At 33.9% G+C, this 16,718-nt stretch overlaps 4 protein-coding genes across 6 annotated transcripts in view; 2 read left to right on the forward strand and 2 right to left on the reverse strand.

The window, feature by feature from the left end:
- Positions 1-9: 9 nt before the first annotated feature.
- On the reverse strand, positions 10-1,994 carry Polr2m (RNA polymerase II subunit M). Of its 2 annotated transcripts, XM_076389328.1 has the most exons (5): positions 1,974-1,994; positions 1,186-1,364; positions 861-1,116; positions 416-787; positions 10-356 (listed from the first exon to the last, which is right to left on the reverse strand). In XM_076389328.1, exons 2-5 carry the CDS (start codon positions 1,335-1,337, stop codon positions 135-137), a joined length of 1,002 nt encoding a protein of 333 aa, XP_076245443.1. In that variant the 5' UTR covers positions 1,338-1,364; positions 1,974-1,994; the 3' UTR covers positions 10-134. The 2 variants fall into 2 exon arrangements, with proteins under 2 accessions (XP_076245443.1, XP_076245442.1); XM_076389327.1 differs by lacking the exon at positions 1,974-1,994 and having other exon boundaries at positions 1,186-1,737.
- Sidl (SIDL trafficking protein particle complex subunit 10) lies at positions 1,874-7,410 on the forward strand. Its single transcript, XM_076389325.1, has 12 exons — positions 1,874-2,181; positions 2,573-2,790; positions 2,914-3,107; positions 3,188-3,383; positions 3,461-3,572; positions 3,651-3,838; positions 3,915-4,133; positions 4,251-5,014; positions 5,088-5,754; positions 5,833-6,291; positions 6,429-6,750; positions 6,861-7,410. The coding sequence occupies exons 1-12, from the start codon at positions 2,103-2,105 to the stop codon at positions 6,983-6,985; spliced, it is 3,543 nt and encodes a 1,180-aa protein (XP_076245440.1). The 5' UTR covers positions 1,874-2,102; the 3' UTR covers positions 6,986-7,410.
- A 400-nt stretch (positions 7,411-7,810) lies between these two features.
- On the reverse strand, positions 7,811-9,568 carry Nop10 (Nop10 ribonucleoprotein). Of its 2 annotated transcripts, XM_076389332.1 has the most exons (4): positions 9,438-9,568; positions 9,206-9,248; positions 9,025-9,137; positions 7,811-7,931 (listed from the first exon to the last, which is right to left on the reverse strand). In XM_076389332.1, exons 1-3 carry the CDS (start codon positions 9,489-9,491, stop codon positions 9,040-9,042), a joined length of 195 nt encoding a protein of 64 aa, XP_076245447.1. In that variant the 5' UTR covers positions 9,492-9,568; the 3' UTR covers positions 7,811-7,931; positions 9,025-9,039. The 2 variants fall into 2 exon arrangements, with proteins under 2 accessions (XP_076245447.1, XP_076245446.1); XM_076389331.1 differs by lacking the exon at positions 7,811-7,931 and having other exon boundaries at positions 8,987-9,137.
- A 1,439-nt stretch (positions 9,569-11,007) lies between these two features.
- LOC143185975 (dystrophin, isoforms A/C/F/G/H) overlaps positions 11,008-16,718 on the forward strand; it is a 431,935-nt gene continuing 426,224 nt past the window's right edge. Inside the window, exon 1 of the mRNA XM_076389324.1 lies at positions 11,008-11,098. Within this exon, the coding sequence (XP_076245439.1) occupies positions 11,008-11,098 (91 nt within the window). The remainder of the gene's footprint in view (positions 11,099-16,718) is intronic.

Below are 16,718 nucleotides of genomic sequence, written 5' to 3' on the forward strand. Positions count from 1 at the left end.
ACCCTCCCAATAATATAAAGTTGTCTGGAGAGAAGAAAGAAAATTCCCTGCTATTTGAATTTTTTAAAAATATATACGAATTTATTTATAAACATATTTACAGAGTATTCAATATGTACGTATCGTAAAATATATTAATTTTCTATACTATCTACTGTAAAAACAACAGTTCCTCTTTTATCATTATCTTCTTCATCATGTATTTCATTCTCTTCCTCATCTTCGGATAAAGAAGATGAACTAGAACCTTTTTCATCCGGTAAACGATATCTACCTACACTTTCAGGTGGAACACCAACACTATGGAAACCAAGTTGTTCAGCTAGTCTCTCTGCAGCATGTTTAGCTTGAATTTCCTAGAAAATATTTCAATTATTATTAAATAGCTAAGTAATTAATTAATCAAATTAATTACCTGGAGTTTTTCGGCTTGTTCTTTCTGCAGTTTTAAGGACTCATTTAAGTTTATAACTTTCACTGCACCATGAACTATAAGTGGTGGTGTAGCTGCTGTAACTTCCCAGTTTTTGTGTTGTTTTCTATATTTCTCTTTTTCTGGATCATGCACATTAGATTTGGTTGTTTTGTATGGTTTAAATGGTTCTCTTTTTTTATTTTCCTCATCTGTAGATTTTTCTACTTTATCAACAATATATTTAACATGCTCCACATCTGTAGGTTCTTCCTCTTTGAAAGATTCAATTTCTGCTAAATCTTCTGCTTTAATTAGGCTTTCTTCAGGGGGTAAATGTATTATCTTCTTTTTATGGATACCAGATCCTGTAGGCTGGTGGTAAAAAATATATTAATAAATGAATTACACAATATTACAAAATAATTTCTAATTTATGAGAACTCACTTGGGCCAGTATCTTCAAAGGATCTTCTTCATCATCACTATCAAGTTCAACAACTTTTACTGTACTTTTTGTTTCACTATATTTACCAGTCCATTCTAATTCATTCATAGCAGCTTTGCCCTCAGAAGCTAGATTTAATCTTGACAGAAGATTAGCTGCCTTTTCAACTTCATTTTTGTGTTGTAATTCTTTTTCTATCCTATCACGAAAAGCTTTAATTTTTGCACCTTTATCAGGAAGTTTTGATATAAAAGATCTAGAAAGAAAGGATGTACATTAAAACAAGTCATACAATTATAGAAAATGTGCCTCAGACCTTACCTACTTATTAGCAAGAATTTTATTTTGTCTCTCCAGAAGTTCTTCTAATTCAAACTTCTGTTTTCTTCCCAAATCTTCTACATATCCTTGACTTTCTTTTCTAGATGGAGGTGGAAGTTCACCTGGGATTTTCTTGATTATTTGTTTTGGGTACATTTGTTTTCCTTTTCCGCATATAAATCACTTGCATTCAAAAATATAGATTATCTTCAATGAAGTCTCTGACTTGTTGTAGATTAATACATGTATTATTTTATAACTACAGAGTTAAAAATTATTTAATATGACATCAATTTATAAACGTCACGATAAGGTATTCAAAAACCAAATGTTCATTATTTGACAATTGATATTCTTTGAATAACCGGCAAGAAATTCCTTCGTCGTCGAATTATACGCAAATACGAACGTCCTTTATACACTTCATGTAAATCATCAACATTCTCCTATATTTCAATAGAAAGCTATATTTTACGACTATTTTGTATACACATTACAAACAAACAATCATCATACATTCTTCTCTTTCAAAAATTCTTCGAACCAAGCGAAGCAAGAGACGACTGTTTCCAACGATCAGAACATTGCAACAAACAAATAATATACATATATATAAGTACGAGATATCGAGATTTTTAAGAGAATCGATATCATGCGACATGTTAAACGAAGATTCCAACCTCAATAGGACTCATCGCGAAAGATTGAAATAAAATGTTAAATTTGTCGAACTGTGTTAAGGTCTTGTCAACTAGCGACGAATGAAAATATTGTTCTTCCCTTAAGTCAGACCTGTCTTCGCAGTGGTAGCAGTATTGTTGGGAAATTCTTTGAAAAGTAATTTCTGTATAAAGTGGCAAAAGTGACGTAAAGTTGTAATGATTGAAAGCAAGTTCTCGAAGCAACTGCCAATCTTTAGAAATGAATTGCAATGGGGGGTCGTCTTTGGGTGGTGAACGTAAGGTCAATACCTTTATGGATGCTAAATCAATTGTCACATGTAAGTTCGTTAATTGGAATATTAATTTATTTAACCTCCTTTTAGCGATGACACTGTTAGGCTTTGTTATTGACGCCCTCAGCTAACTGTCAATCTTCATGACGTTTCTTTTTCTCGTTCTAGACTGATTGAAATTACTCGTGATATGTTGTTGCTTATATAAAACGTTGTAATAAAAAACAGTGGCTTCTTTAACGATAAGAATTTATTTTCAATGAACATATGTTATTTTAAATAGGTTAATGTTTTTTTTATGTAAAATATCCTTTTTTATTTATAATTTTTGATTTCTGTTCCAGTTTTATTAATTGTAATATTTCTAATAACATCAATGAATGTATGGTGTACATTGATAATTGTTAATGAATATACATTGATATGATTTATATAGATGCAGGAGATGAAAAATTATTTTCGACATTGGAAAATGGATTGCTGCAAGCTATACCTGCAGATTTGGTGGAATGGCGTAGGTCTTTTAGTAGACCAATCAAGCAAGTTATACTTGGAGCAACATTTGTGCCATTTTCCAAGGATATTTTACCAACTGAAAAGGATTGGCATCTGATAAAACAGCCAATATTTCATATTTATTGGAGTGAATGTTCTGTAAGTACATGTCACTGTAATTACATTAGAATTACTTATTTTATTTTAGAAAAAATGTATTTTTTTACTAAAGTATAACATGGCAAGTTTTATATTCTTTTGATATGTGTATTATGATTTTAGGATGTGGATACTTACAAAACAAGTGTCAGAGATGATATAGATAGTTGGTTAAAAACATTAACACAATATCATATTCAAGATTGGATGATTGTTGTAGTAGAAACTTATGATATAAAAAAGACTAATAAATTATTACCTAGAACAACAGTTCTAGATAAAATTCGCAGTGATTTTGCTTCTAAAAATGGAGATAGGTAACGTGATAATTGTTTGATAAATATTTGTTGAATATTATTTATATAAATTGCTTTATTATACCTTATATGTTAAATAGATGTTTTTCTGTAATAAACTCAGTAAAATCAGAGATTCGCTCAGCAGAATCATGGAGAGGTTTAATTAATCGTATACGTCATCTAATGCTTGTTGCTTATGATAAGACACTTTCTCGTTTTGAAGATATCATTAGAGAACAAAGAGAAAATCGAAACCATCCAAACTGGAATTTTTGTCACTATTTTTTATTACAGGTAAAATAATAATACATCAATTACTGAATGCTATTAAGTATGTGCAACAGTATCATAAAATATTGTTATTTTTTTAGGAAGAGCTTGCATTTGTTTTACAAATGTTGGGTTTGTATGATGAAGCATTAGTGCAATATGATGAGTTAGATGCTCTTTTTACACAGTTTGTGCTTAATTCCAATGTGGGAGGTATGTGATTCTGTTTTTTAAACAGCCCTTTCTTTCTTAGGAATCATAAAATCAATAATTTGACGAAATTTTTCGTAGATATTCCAATTTGGTTAAATTTATTTCAAACTCCATTAAATAGTTGGGCAGGTGTTAATTTAAGTAATGGTACAAATTACCATTTAAGATATCTCCTGGCAGAATGTAAAGCATCACTATTAGACCTTAGAAGTTATTTATTCAGTAGACAATGTGCCATGTTACTAGCGCTTAACAAACCATGGGAGGTATGTAAGCTAATATCAATATGCAATTTCTTCATTTGTGAAAAAAATTATTTATGTACTTGGAATTTTTATTCAGGTTGCACAGAGGTGTTTATCATTTGTTCATAATACATTAAGTGAATTACGTATCTTAGAAGTCCAACGACCTGAAGGATCAATTGAATGTTGGTCCTTCCTCTGTGCATTGGAGGTATTACAAGCTTGTCAATTATCATCTCATAATATTGATAATAATCAACAATTAGATCTTTGCTCCTTACACACAGCCAGTTTATGGGCTCTCGCGAGAGATAAAGTAAGTTGCTAAATCGAAAAACTTTTCATATATCATATCATATTTCATAATCATATAAATTAATACTAACTGATGAAAAAGATAAAAGTAAAAATTTAATATTTGTATTTATTTTAGCTAGGAGATCTGGGAAAATTATGTGGTCTAATGCCTGGAAATGAACCATCTAGTGAACAACTGCACACAGTTGTTTATCTTATAGCTGGGATGGGAGATTCTGAACCACAAGTAAAGGGAAAATTAACACCAACTGATAAACTAAAAGAAGCACTCTCATCAAAAGAGGCGTTTAAAAAACAATACCTCGAACATGCAGAGTTGGCTATGGGTACTTACAAACACGTGGGCCGCATTCGATCAGCCAGATTAATAGGAAAAGAATTAGCACAATTTTATAGCGAACTTGGAGAGAATCAAAAAGCTGTAGCATTTCTATCTGACGCTTTAAAAACTTATACCGACGAAGGATGGCACCATTTAGCGGCGCAAACGCAATTGGAACTGGCACAGTGTTACAAAAGGATGGACGATGTTGAAAAATACACAAAAGTTTGTGCAGCGATTGCTAGCTTGGATGTATTGCACATTACTGTCCGTAACACGTATTTCGAAGAGATGTTCGGATATATGAAAATGATTTCGTCACCTCAACCATTACTTGTAGAACTCGGATGCGTTTTTGTAATACTCAGTATGGAAGTTAAAGTGATGGATAAAGTGGTTCAAGATTGCGTAGTTAATATCGAAATCTCTATACAAAGTTTACTTCCCAGAGAAGTGAAATGTAGCAAGGCATCTATATCTGTTGAAGAAGTTCAAATACCTTTGGCACCTAATAAGAAAAAGGGTTCGAAAGTTGTACCTGAACCTACGATTCAACTGTGCGTAATACATTCAGTATTATAGTGTTCATGTTCTATAAATTGATTTTTATGAAACATCTCTATTTTCTAGATTATCGAAATGTACTTTGGAAGATATGAAACCACACGATCCAAGTTTACTTCAGCTGCAAGTGTATTCATATTTAGATTATAAAGAAGATAAGAGTCTTGGATCTGCTAGTGTCGTACACAGAAATATTAAGCCTGCAGTGAGACGTTCTGATAGTACAAAACATAGGAAACCGTCTGTAAATGCAAAAGGCGATTTTACTCTAGCTTTAACATGTAATGAATTTATAATGAATCCGGGTGTGAATACATTTACATTGGTTGGAAGCGTTGATCAGCCCGGTTTTTACAAAGTTGGTCAATTATCGTTAATTATCGAAGACAAATTAGAGTTTTTATCATCCATTTTAAATCCTCGGTTATGCTATGAGGTAGCCAAGACCCAGCCAACAATTTCTCTGAAATGTGGTAGGGACTTATTAGCAGGTCTTGTCCAAGACATAGAACTAATTATCATGAGCGGGAGTATAAAAATAATCGAAGAAATGAAGCTTAAATTACGTACATCTAGAGGATTACTGATACAAATTGATGGTTCGCAAGAAGTAATGTCTAAAGAACTAGAGGTACCACTGCCAGTTTGTGAGCCGTTTCAAACTGTAAAGCTACAGTTAAAAGCTCTAGCTGAGCTTCCACCAAAGAAAGATGCTGTATCAATGGAACATAAGGTACTTGTTACTTAATTTACTTAATTATAATAATATTTTTTTAAATAACCGTAACTAGTATTATTATTTCTTTTTCAGTTAAATATACAGTGTCCGTGGGGTGCAGAAAAAAGTATACCATTGAACTTTGGTCCACCCCTAATGTCAAATATGAAACTTCACACAGCAAAAAGAAGAAAATTCCTTCAAATAATAGTAACAGGATTAACGACTCAACTTTTGCAATTAACTGAACCGGAGTTAACAACAGTAACGTCAATAGACGTCAACTTCAAAAGTTTGAATCCAGTTGCTGGCCAGAGATTAGTAATAGGTAATGGAATAAATGTTTCGTTTATGTGGGAACTTGAAATTGGTAAGGATGAGAAGTCTATGATGCCTATAAAGACTGACTTTCGTGTTAAATATATACCAATTAACGATACCGAAGAATTAAGCGATCTACATAAAGACGATCCTCTGCATATACATAATTTGCAAAGAGTGGAAAAGGCATCTAGTGTTTATAGATGCAATTTTGATATTACAGATTATGTGGTAAGACAATAAGTATTTTTTTTTCTGTAATTTTATTTCTGTTTGTTAATTTGAAGTCAAGTTGTACAATCTTGCCATGGACTTTATCTGAAAATAGTTTAAAAAGATAAGTTTCTACATGTGACATCATTTTCCAGACTCTGTTTACATTATCTTCAAAAGTTGAACCAGCTGGGAATGGAGGGGAATTTTGTCGTGCTAATAGTATGTGCCATCTTTATCTCACAGTAGCACGTATGTTACCCAGTCCTACTCCAAATCCCCCACCTCAATTAATGTATGAAGTTCTTGCTGATCAAGCAATGTGGGCTGTATGTGGTCGTACTGCTGGTATTGTGTCATTGGAAGTCTTAGAAAAACAAAGTGTCACATTAGACGTGATGCCATTAACCAGTGGTTATTTACCCCTTCCCGTTGTTAGATTGTCTCGGTACATCCCAGCACCAGAATCAAAGAGTGGTAAGTGTATTTATATTTGTTTTTAACATAACTAGACAAAGAATCTCCTTTTATGTTTTCGTACGTGTTTATGCTAGTATTGTTAATGTTTGTTAATTTTTTTTTTAAAGATAATCGTAAAAGTGAAATAAGTTCTGTTCCAAGATTAGAACCATTCAGTCCTGGACAAGTTTATAATGCTAGTAAAGCTCAGCAAGTTCACGTTCTACCAGCAGCACCTTCAGAAGCAAATTAAATGCAGAAACATTGATATTAAAAATATATAATATCCATGGTATTGCAAAATGCTAATTGTATGCATTTTGATAAAGATTCTTTATGTTGTTTGGTATACTTCTATAATGCTGATTAATATTTTCATTTATCATTCATTTTGTCAATCATTCTTATACTGGTTGTTTTATGTTCTTTTTTATATTTTTTAATCGAAATGTGTAATTTTAGATGAGTAGAGTCAAGTATATGTATATTTAAAATTGTATACTCGTATACTTGCCTAAAAGCCAAATTGCAATTTAGGTCATCATTTATTTCAATTAGTTACTAGATTTTGCCATTGAAAGCAAATATATGACAATATTTAAACAGTAAGTAATATTAAGACAATTCTGTAATTAGAATGAAAACGCATAGTTGAAAAATTGTTGATTATCGAATTATTACAAGATAACAATTATGTCCTGGAAAATAATGTGATTTACATTCTAGTGAATTTTTCGAACAATATTCATTTAAAAATGTTGTACAGTCCATGTGCGAAATTTGACCAACATTTTCTATTTGTTTGCTTTAATTTTAAAGCGAGTTGTAAGAATTTGTTCATTTATGCTTTAAATTATGTACTTATATTTTTTACATTGTGTACATATAATAACATACATATTTCAGATTGTTTTCTAGTTTCCAAATGTTTAATTTCTATGTAGCATACATATTTTCTGCTATGTTCATGATGAATCAGTTTATAATTTCCATTGATTTCAAAGCTCTCAGAGAGTGTCATGTTAGTATTAAGGTGATCAAATATGAAATCTCCCATGCTGAATATAATTCTGTAAAATTTGTACAAATGTTTATCAACAATATATTCATATAGAAATGAGAGTTAAATACCACATAATTTATATGCAGATATTGTAAGGAATAATTAACATCTGTCCAAAGGATAAAGATGTAGTATTCTGTAACAAATAATTGTGTAAAATGTAAGTATATGTAAAAAGGATAAGATAAATATTATTTACATTACATATATCTCTTACTGTTTGTTATTCAAAATATCAATATTGCGTATCATTATGTTGCCATGTTAATTAATAACTTACTTCTGGGCTAATTGAAATGTTTTCCTTAATTATATAAGTAAAAAAACGTATAATACTCAACAGTTGATATTTCTGTATTTAATTTAGAATTTCAACGATTTATTGTAAAATAACACAATGCTAAAACACTTGTTTTTATATTATTTATTCATTGATGGATAAATAATTATCCATGAATAAATGATAAGGGATGTATTCGTTTAATTGTTTGCAAATGAAACAAAGAACGAGATATAAATAATGCTCATAGAGTGATTTTACATATAAAATGTAAAATATTTTAAATATTGAAAAATGCAAGAGGCACGTGTATACATGGTGGATGTGTGTGTACAAATGTATGTACATAATTATAATAAATGGTATACCTACATTGTTATTTACCATCTTAAGTTAAAGCAAAATAATATATTTAATACAAAAAAAATGATTGGCATAAATATATATGTAAGGGTACAGTGTTAAAATATTAGTACAACTTCTTTAGTTTGGAATAATGAATTTATTAAATGTACTGGTTCAGGAAAATTTCATCATTAGATATAATATTAAGACTAATGTAATCCTGTTAACACATTTTTCTAATAAAATTGTATCCTATTTAAAGTCATTAGATACTGTATAATAAATTAAAATAACTTTTATTTTTTATATGTACATGTTAAGATGAAATGAATTCTGAATAAAGAAGTATTTGTATTAAATAATATGAATTAATTAATCACATATAAGATTAAAAATGTTCTTTTACTTCAATTACAGAAAAATTTATATCAAACTAAATATACTTAGTCATAAACATAGCAATCTGCTGAAACACTTAGATTATCAGGAAGGGAAGTTGTGGGTGCTGAAAGCTTAAGTGGTTGTATCAAATACTGAGTAACAAGAGCTACACGCTAACACACATGTTCATGGTTTATACTATAAAATTTAATTTCATTCTTACGCAATACAGGTACAATTAATAAGTAGGCAATGGTTGTTGTGTGAGTAACAGGCCAAATCTCCTTTTTAATGTTATTCTCTCTCTAGAATATTTATCCTCAGGAGAAAATCGGGCTGAAATTATATCCAGCGTTAAATAGCTTATAACTCTTATAACTAAAAAAATACAATGTCTTATTTACCTGGATGTGCTGATAATGTAGGATTTCCATTTGGATCTGTTTTCTGTAAAAGAAGATAAAAAATATAAATACAATTTTTTTCTAGAAGAAACAATAAAAAAAGACGGAAAATTCTATATTGTATTTTATATTGATAATGATTCTTTAATATTCGATTCTTGTTTTCTTTTCAAAAAATGGTAAACATTGAATAATAAAAAATCTGTAATCAATAAAATTTGTTATTTCTCACCTTTAAAGTATACACTCGTTCTCCGTTCTCATTCAAATAATACATCAAATACATTTTTGCGTTTTAATTTTTACACGTATTAACAAAGCGTCTCACGTAGGTTATGTTTCCCATCCACCTTCAAATTCTACCTCGTGGTTAATCGTCGTGATTCTTTGACGCATGCGTAGGAGAACACAGTAGGTTAATCGACCACGCAAATCGATCTGTTCGACTTTAAATTCGAAAAACTACGACTACAAGAATGGCGTTAGCAAAAGAAAAACAGTACAGCGTATGAAGGATATATTCCCAGTAAAAGGTAATCTAAAATAGCTGTAACTATATTTTAAAGAGTGATTAAGCAAGAATTCGTTTTTCAACTTAAATGAAACGCATATTTTGCGCATTATCTAACAACTTCCGGTCCCAAGTTCTACTGTACGCAAGTTGTTTTCTAACGCGATCAAATTCTCCTCTGTATAACAAATAGTCATTGATAATTTTTTTAGAGATACTATTTAGCAATGTATATCTTCTCGCTATGATATATCTGCGCATCACGTTTGATCTGTAAAGAACGAAATTCTCGAGATCATACAATAGATTGTAATGTGAGATATAATGAAATCTCAGAGTGGAAATTCGGACTGATTACATCACGTTTGATCAAGATTAGCTGTTACACCGACATGTTAGGCCCGTTGATGCGATTGAATACGATGAATGGTGTACTTCAATTAATAACAGAGGAGAATTTACGATTGGATCGTGCTTGTGCCGGAATATCTCGTCGGTGTGAGAACTGATTGTTCACACGTTTAAGTGACAGTTACGTGGGTGGAGAAGTTCTGACGATTCTTCTTTGGAGAATACGACGATCGAGCACGCATGGCCGATGCAATGAACCGCCAGATAGTCGCTCAGCAGCACAGGGTGTCACTTCCGTTGACAGACAAATCATTGTCAGTGTGGAACGGGTATTGCCCGCAATAACGTATAGAGCAGCAGATCCGCCAACGCGTGTTTACTACTTTTCTAATGTTCTTCACTGCTAGGCAAGGTAATTATTTCTGTACATTCTCGGTTTCACAATTCTCATGACTTATCCAAGTGTACTGATCGTTTACAATTGGGACTTTTAAAAGCAGAACTAGTCAATCCTATTTTTTGTCAAATTTGTAAGTTTATAGGTCAACTACCTATGTGACTAAATGAAATATTTAAAAATTTAAAAATGTGCCTGTATGCGTATTATTACTGTCACAAATTAATAAAATTATTTTTTTATGAATTTTTTGAACGATGAAAAGTTTAGTTGTATGTATTTTTGAAAGAAAAAGGAAAGTGATAAAAAATTGTATAAGTATTCAAGTTATGATTATGGTCGAGGAAGCGCATTTCAGCTCGCATTATCTGTAAATGTTCTATCCATAAAAAATAATCGTGCTCTGATACTGATACATCGACTTTAAATCTAGCAGCGAACTAGTAATCTCGTGTAGCTCGATGTTGTACGAGCAATGTGTTGTTTCGAGTGCACTCGTCCTAGGATTAACAAGTTTTTAGTGAAACAATTGATTTTTTGCAGATGCAACCGAGAAAAATTCGTTGGATTATTCAAGTCGAGGATGATCCATGGCAAGGTGAAAGTGTCGAAGAGCAGATTTGCTGTATCAAAGGTAAGTTTTCTTTGTAGTTAAAAAAAGATGTTTTTATATTTTGGAATTGAAAGAAAATTCACATTTTTTATATTTTGGAATTGAATTTGAAAAATTTAACGAGACGAAATATTTGAATTTTGAATTCCAAATGCGATGAAAATATTTGTTATTTCACGGAATGTTGCCTCTGTATAACTAAAGCAACGGGACAAACAGCGTTCGAGTGCTACAACGGGGCCTCATTAGTCACAATGCGCATCCAATAGTACAATTTCATTCATTCGTTAGGGAAACACAGTCACTACTGACGCCGCATGTCATTTACGTAATTATAAATAGAAATGATCAACGTGATCACGTTTCACACCACGTTTCACCTTGTCTCGTAGCGCGAAGATATGCAGTATCTACAGAAAAAGCCACTGTTGTCATACTATTACGTATGTACCTAATAGTTCAACTCCAAAATGTCAGAGCGAATAGGAATTTCTTCGAAATGAAAGGAAAAACACCTCTTTCTTGCCACAAAAAAATGTGTGCCTAGAGAAAGTGCTAAAAGCATAATTATTACACATTTTCTGCGTGCTACTGCATGATAAAGTAATTTCAGTTGTATTTCTGATGGTTCAAGGCGAAGCAGACTTATTGAATGTCGTCGATGATGTGCCTTATCGCATCGGGAAACATTAAAGTATCAAACTGAAGAGCCTCCTTACAAGTGCTTGTGAAACTATTTTTGAAAGAATAGTACAAAGCATTCTTTTCACGTTTCAATCAGAGATTTCTAGTCAGTATTGATTAATCACACTCTGGAAATCCGAGTTACGAGTATAAATCTCTTTTCTAAAATCTTCTACTGTATATTTGCGTATCTTGAAGAATACACTTGAGATGATTGAGATTAGATCAGTGTTCAATTTAGAGTTTCAGTTCAGTGTTTATTATACGCGCCATTTCTTGCGCTACCCCCATTAGCGAACATTACTCTTTGTTCGTTTTCCCTTCCTGTAATTTGCACGTGATGGTATTTTTAGAGCACGTGCGGTATTTCTGGTAGGTGTATTTCGCGGAGGAACAGCGTTGGACGCGCGTAAACCTTGAAATTGAACGTTTTAATTGCACGTCGCTCAGACTGTTCGATAGTGTCTCTTCTTCACGTTGAACCTTCCTAAGGGAAAAAAGTTTCACGTTAAGGTCATCGATGCTGTCGGGGAGGAAGTAACGAACGATACATTGCATGCTCTACTCGAATTACTGGCAGTAGTACTATTACCGAACTACAATTTACAACACTGGCGTTATAAGTGGATATCTTAAGAACAAAGTCATTTGAATCTTTATTTTATAATTATTTATAGTAGTGTTTCCTTTTTATAATTTATTAATCATAAATCTATATGTAGAGAAATGCATTTCACAAATTTTCTTTTGGTACAAGGTGAAATATGATTCTTTGGATCAGCTATTTAGATGTCTGCATGTCCATTTGCTTTTATTGTATACGAATGATACCGGTATGATTTCGGTGTTCGAACAAATTTGATATTTGATGCGTCGGCGCTGACTTCTGGAAAGAAGATCGCCCACGAGGCGAGGTTCCCAACACCTCACAGTGTCGTGACAGACTGCATCGAACGAGGTTGTTTCTCTTCAACGATAACCATACACGCGATCACTCTGTACGGTGCTTATTGCAATCTGATTGATGCAAATTAAATTCCGGGCACGCGTTAAATCTTGCATTCGACAATCAGTTTCTTCATTTAAATTCACTTAAGATTCGTATCTGTTGTTGGTTTTAATCTTGGCAATTTTTGCAGCATCAATCAATTTTTAATATCTGGAATTAGAATATTCAGAATATTAAGTTTTTATCGTCAATTTGTATATCTGAGTTACTTAGTTGTCAAAGAGGGAATTAACAAATTGATATCACATTTATCGAGAAAATAAAACGATATCAGTTTTACTACAACGCTGATCATTCGTGTTTGGATGTCATTGACCTAAATCGTGAACATTCAAACAAGTTTTCTAATATGTGTACTCTGATAATTTAGTGAATGATTTGTTAGCATAACTTCATTGATACGTGCACGAAATGAAATACAGAAAGTAATGAATCATAATTATGGAAAAGATTCTTGTGGTGTTGAGTGTTCTAAAATAAATTGTGATTCAGTGAAGTCTACAACATTTGTAGCAGTGTGAGAAGTTCTGTGTGTGACAACTGAGTACATGTGTAACATATTCAGTGATTTCAAATGCAGACCTGATTGGAATTAAGCATGGATGATGATATTTGTAAGTAATTAAGTCACACTATTTTTTCTCTCTAACATAAGTTCGATTGATTAGGTACACAGTTATAAATCAGTTTCTCAATTCATCCAGATAGATATGTTCGATTAGAATTTCAGATAGCTGATGGTAATGTATCTCTATTTAGAATTAATATGATTAGCGTAAGAATGGAAGACGCGACGTCGTGGGAGGTCCCCCGATACAAAGATGTAGACGCATTTCCAAGAATCGTATTAATCTCGTTACGTCTCGATTTAACGCAGTTTCTAAAAGGATGCGTGATCTTCCAAAATAATTCAGACACGTAAGAAAAGATGAGATACTGGGTATTACTAGCTACAAAATATTTACATTTTAATATTTACTTGTACTAATCTTACCCCCATTGGGACAGTACATTGATAAACTTATTTTTTTGTGAAACATCGCCTTTTTATCGTTTCTTCTTTTTGCTCAGCGAAAGTTGAGCCACTCCTGTTTTCGTAGAGAATTAATCCCGGAACGATAATTGGCAGTGACGTAGGATCGAAAATTGGTATTGCGGGGACGTACGACCCACCTCTTCCTACCTGTCCCGTTCGAGTGACTACTTCTTTCGGTTCCTGAGATCCTGCTTACTTGTGATGCATTGGGCCTTACGGTCCGCAAGGGAGGAGCCCGAGGCCCTGTTCCGATGCTCGTACATTACACATCATTTTTCTGCGTCTCTTTTAAGCACGAAACTGTAACTCTAAATTCGTCGAAAATGAGAAATAACTCTTCCGCTTATCACAAAAGCGATCGTCTTTTGCAAACTCTTTAAGAATAATATAAACATATAATAATACCAAAATCCCATTCGTCAGATGTTACATAATAATTGCAACACGAACACGGTTGCCCAGGGGTATCTCTAAAAGGAATAATAATATAATTAGTCTTCACAGAATTTTACCTTAAAATTGACTTATACAAAAGTTTTATGTAATATCCTCTTATTATAAGATCGATGATGTAATTAGTGTAACTTGAAATTCTTTAGAACAAAATAGTTTTTCTTGAGTCTACCAGCTCGAGTTTTACAATTTAGATAAGGCTAGTGTAGATGAACTGATCTTAAAAAGGTGTCTTATACTATAAACTCGTTAGTGAACAGCGAGCATATATCGAAGAAACACTGTAATCCTTTCATTGTTTTCTCTCCTGCGCTTGGATGAAATCCCACTATACAGGGTGCTCTATAATTTTCCATTCAAACTTCGCCAGTGTCTTCCACATGTAAAGATAAGAATTATCTTGAGATCCTCTAAAAAAAAAGGTTTATAATACAAAAATATCCACTCAAAATGAATGAAACATAAAAATGAACATCACATATAAAGAAACTAAAGACATTACAAAATTAGGACGAATATTTCTCGAATCACGTTTCTGATCTCTGCTACAAATTCTTACTAAAGTATTTACCCATCCTTCATTACGTAATACTTAATTCTGATTTTTACTCATAAAATTCACCAAGGGAGTCAAAACGAGAAACTCCAGAGCACCCAGTACACCAGAGAAAGAGAGAGCAACCGATCGTCAGTAAAAGAAAGCAAGACACTCCCAAAAGAAGAAGCGAGACAGAAACTCGAGTGTTCATCGCTAGAGGGCGGGCCTTGGAGGGGGAAGTTGGGCCTTACTCTTTCCATCTCCGTTGTTGCCAGTTCGCTCGCGACTCGGCCGGTGCTCGTTTCGCTCGGCGGTCCATCGACGTTTGAAAGTAACACCGTCTGTCATTCTTTTTCATTTTTCCATCGCGGATTACGTGCCGTTCTCCCGCCTCGTTCCCGAGAGCATTATCGTCGCGAAAACGCTCCGTCTCTCTCTCCCCCAGGCCAACATACGTCGTTCCTTTAACCGAGGACCGATAATCGCCGTCTCACGTCACATTCGGGTCCCGATCGCGGCGAGGAGGATCGCGGAGAGTCGAAAAAGAAACGCCATCGTCGATGGGAACGCGATCGAGGGAGGAAGAGAGACAGAGGGACGAGGATCGAGGGAAAGACAGAGAGAGTTGAACAAGTCCATGTGTGGCGAGGAGCATACGGGTGCAGCGGTCTTCTTGACAGTGTCGAATCAACAAGTGTCGCGTACGGAGCGTCGTTGTCGCGCGTTGTGCGCGCGCGCGATTCTAACCTCATCCTCGAGATCGGCTGGGCCCGTTTCGACGCGGCATTCCTCCTCGTTGTTCCACAGTGCTCGCGTTTCGCCCGTGCAAGCTGTGACGGGCCGCTGCTCGCCGTGGCGGCCGTAATCGATGTGATACCGTGCTCTTTCTCTCGTTACGTGCCCTTGGATATATCGTTACGTCGCCGATCCGCTGGCTGCGTCTCAAGATGGAAGTCGTTTACATAGGTACGTCACCTCGAAATCGTCGCTTTTTATAACGCGCCGAGAGCGAATTCGAACGTCTTAGGCTGTGTGGAGCGAGTGTCTGTTAACGTCACGCTGGGTGACGTTTCGACTCTAGGGGCTGCACTTTGGATTCCTCTGATGCCACGAGTTGGGTTCGAGTTTTATTTTTGGGGGAGAAGGATGCCGGTAGGGAGGATGCTTTTGGGCTTTTCGGTTGGGGTTGGATGGGGAAGGGAGAATCGAAGGTTTGGAAGGGGAGGGTTCGAGGATATTGTTGCTGCTGCTTCGGTGGTTTAATGTTTGAACGATGATAATTGAACGCCCATTGCGCATCGCCTTAATTCTCGGCGCCAGCGTTTAGGCGCGATCGGTGTAATGCGTGCAGTGGAGGCTCATGGGCGTTTAACGATGTGGTTCGTGATGAAGGGATTTTGGACTTTTTTGGGCTACGAAGTACTCGAATTAAAGGGTTTACGTTCTATACCTGAGAGCCTTAGTACCTCGAGTCCATTTCTTTCGAAAAGTCTTGGACATCTTGAAGCAAATGTTCCAATATTCGATGCTTAAAATGTCAAATATCTCAGTGAGTGAACGAACTAAAAGTAGCATGTTCTGACACTTAAATTACATCCCAGTAGCTGAATTTACTATTCTACATTACTTTTTGTTTTTGATTAGATACATTAGAATTTAAGGTTAAGATAAAGTACAACTAAAACCTAGCCTAATGTGTTAATCTGCCTTAAACCTGCTCTATAAAATTAGGGTTAAGGTTCAGGTACTGTAAAATGGTCGTCTTCTGGAATATTTATCTTTCTGGTTTCTTATTTTACAATTTTTTGACTTAAGTGTATTTAATCTCCAAATATTCTCCAACTTTTATCAAACATAAGTACTACAGAAATTTTAACTTTTAACAGCCAGTCATTTTAACAAAGTTGATTGTTTCGACTTC

The sequence above is a fragment of the Calliopsis andreniformis genome, chromosome 12 (assembly GCF_051401765.1).
Source record: "Calliopsis andreniformis isolate RMS-2024a chromosome 12, iyCalAndr_principal, whole genome shotgun sequence".
NCBI lineage: Eukaryota > Metazoa > Arthropoda > Insecta > Hymenoptera > Andrenidae > Calliopsis > Calliopsis andreniformis.